The sequence below is a fragment of the Alligator sinensis genome, unplaced genomic scaffold, assembly GCF_000455745.1.
Source record: "Alligator sinensis unplaced genomic scaffold, ASM45574v1 scaffold109_1, whole genome shotgun sequence".
Lineage (NCBI taxonomy): Eukaryota > Metazoa > Chordata > Crocodylia > Alligatoridae > Alligator > Alligator sinensis.
In genome coordinates this window covers 1032221-1033614 of record NW_005841852.1, presented here as the reverse complement: position 1 = coordinate 1033614, position 1394 = coordinate 1032221, and the positions used below count along the sequence as shown (strand labels likewise).

Genomic DNA, 1394 nt, shown 5'->3' with positions numbered 1-1394 from the left:
AGTAAAGGAAGGAAATATCCCGATATGGACTCCTCGGTGAGTAGCCTGCTCAAGCAAAAACTGTAGTGCCCAAAGAGCAGTGGGGAGACTGTTTACGGTCAGGCCTGAGTGCAAGTGCCTTCCTTCTTCCTAGGGGATGTTGTTGCTGAATCAGCAGCAGGGAACAACAGTGGACAGGGACCTCTGCTTTAGAGGAATGTGTTGTTGAGGGCAGGACTTTATTTAACCCTCATTAACAGCATCTACCTTCTCCATGCAGTCACGGCTGTTCCTACGAGACTTCTACCGGGAGCACAACATTGAGTTATCCAAGCTGATGAACAGACTCGGGCAGCCCCTTCCAACGTGGCTCCGGGAAGAAGTGCAGAACTCCAGCTGGAGCTGAGCCTGGCTGGCAGCTGTATAGTGCTGTCACTCCCACCAGTGTGGAAATACCTTACACTGCCATCTCTTGTCACTCAAAAAAAACTACTGGACAAAAGGGCAGGAGCAGGGAATGTGTGCAGAGCCCCTCCTCCTGTCCCGGCAAGGGCTGCTGCCTTGTCCCTGTCACCCACCAAGATGCAGAGGATGTGGCACACAGTGCAAATTGGGCCCTTAAGTATTAATGGTTTGTCACATAGCTTTGTGCAAGATGGATGCAGAGCAAATGCAGTCACTCCCAGTTCAGCACCTGCCTCACCCCTTCCCAAGCAGAGAGATACCACAGACCTCTGGTGGGCTTCACTCCCTCCTCCAAGCAAAGCAGGCTGGCTGGGGGGTGGTGGAAAAAGGAGAGAATGGTAGCCCTCTACATTCAGCCCATTACCCACAGAGCACCCAAAGCATGGTGGTTGAAGTGTTAATACCTTACTCCAGTACTGCTACTGAAACAGACTTGGCGTGAGGGGCCTGTGCTTTGGCTGGTGAGTGGCAAGGCGGGGCTGTGGCAGAGCAAAGTGGGGGTATAGGTCAGTGTAGTACAGGCAAGGAGAGGCATGGGTCCTGCTTTCTCTGTGTTGGAGGTCAGTGCCATTGCTACTATCATGTGGCACCTCAGAATTGCACCCAGGAGTAGTCTGGGCCCTGCTCTGGTGGTGTGAAGAAGATTGCCTTTCCCTGCCTGAAGCCTTGCTGTCATGATCCTGTGTCCAGTGAGTGAAGGTGAGGGGCCATAGGAAATGAGGCAGAGATTTGCATAAGTTGCCATAAGTAAACCACTTGTTTTAAGGCAGAAATGAGAATGTGTGCGCTCTTGCTCACTCTCGCACAACTCTGTGTGGGTGACTGGCCTTTGCCTGCTGAAGCTCCTAAATGTGGTTTGTCCCAGTATAACCAAGCAGGGCTCCTTCAGGTCTGCCTCCCCTCCCACCAAGTGCTGTGCAGTACTATCTTTGGTGGGGAAATCAACAGAC

The 1394-nt window shown here is 52.4% G+C and overlaps 1 protein-coding gene across 5 annotated transcripts in view; it reads left to right on the top strand.

Annotated features, from left to right (window-relative positions):
• NDST2 (N-deacetylase and N-sulfotransferase 2) overlaps positions 1-1394 on the top strand; it is a 258226-nt gene extending 256832 nt beyond the window's left edge. For 4 of the 5 annotated variants that reach the window (XM_025212662.1, XM_025212657.1, XM_025212654.1 and 1 more), the window contains 2 exons: positions 1-36; positions 260-1394. The exon at positions 1-36 ends at the window's left edge or, in 3 of these variants, runs on beyond it. In XM_025212662.1, the coding sequence (XP_025068447.1) occupies positions 1-36; positions 260-385 (162 nt within the window). In that variant the 3' untranslated portion in view covers positions 386-1394. The remainder of the gene's footprint in view (positions 37-259) is intronic. The other variant, XM_025212665.1, reaches the window with a different exon arrangement.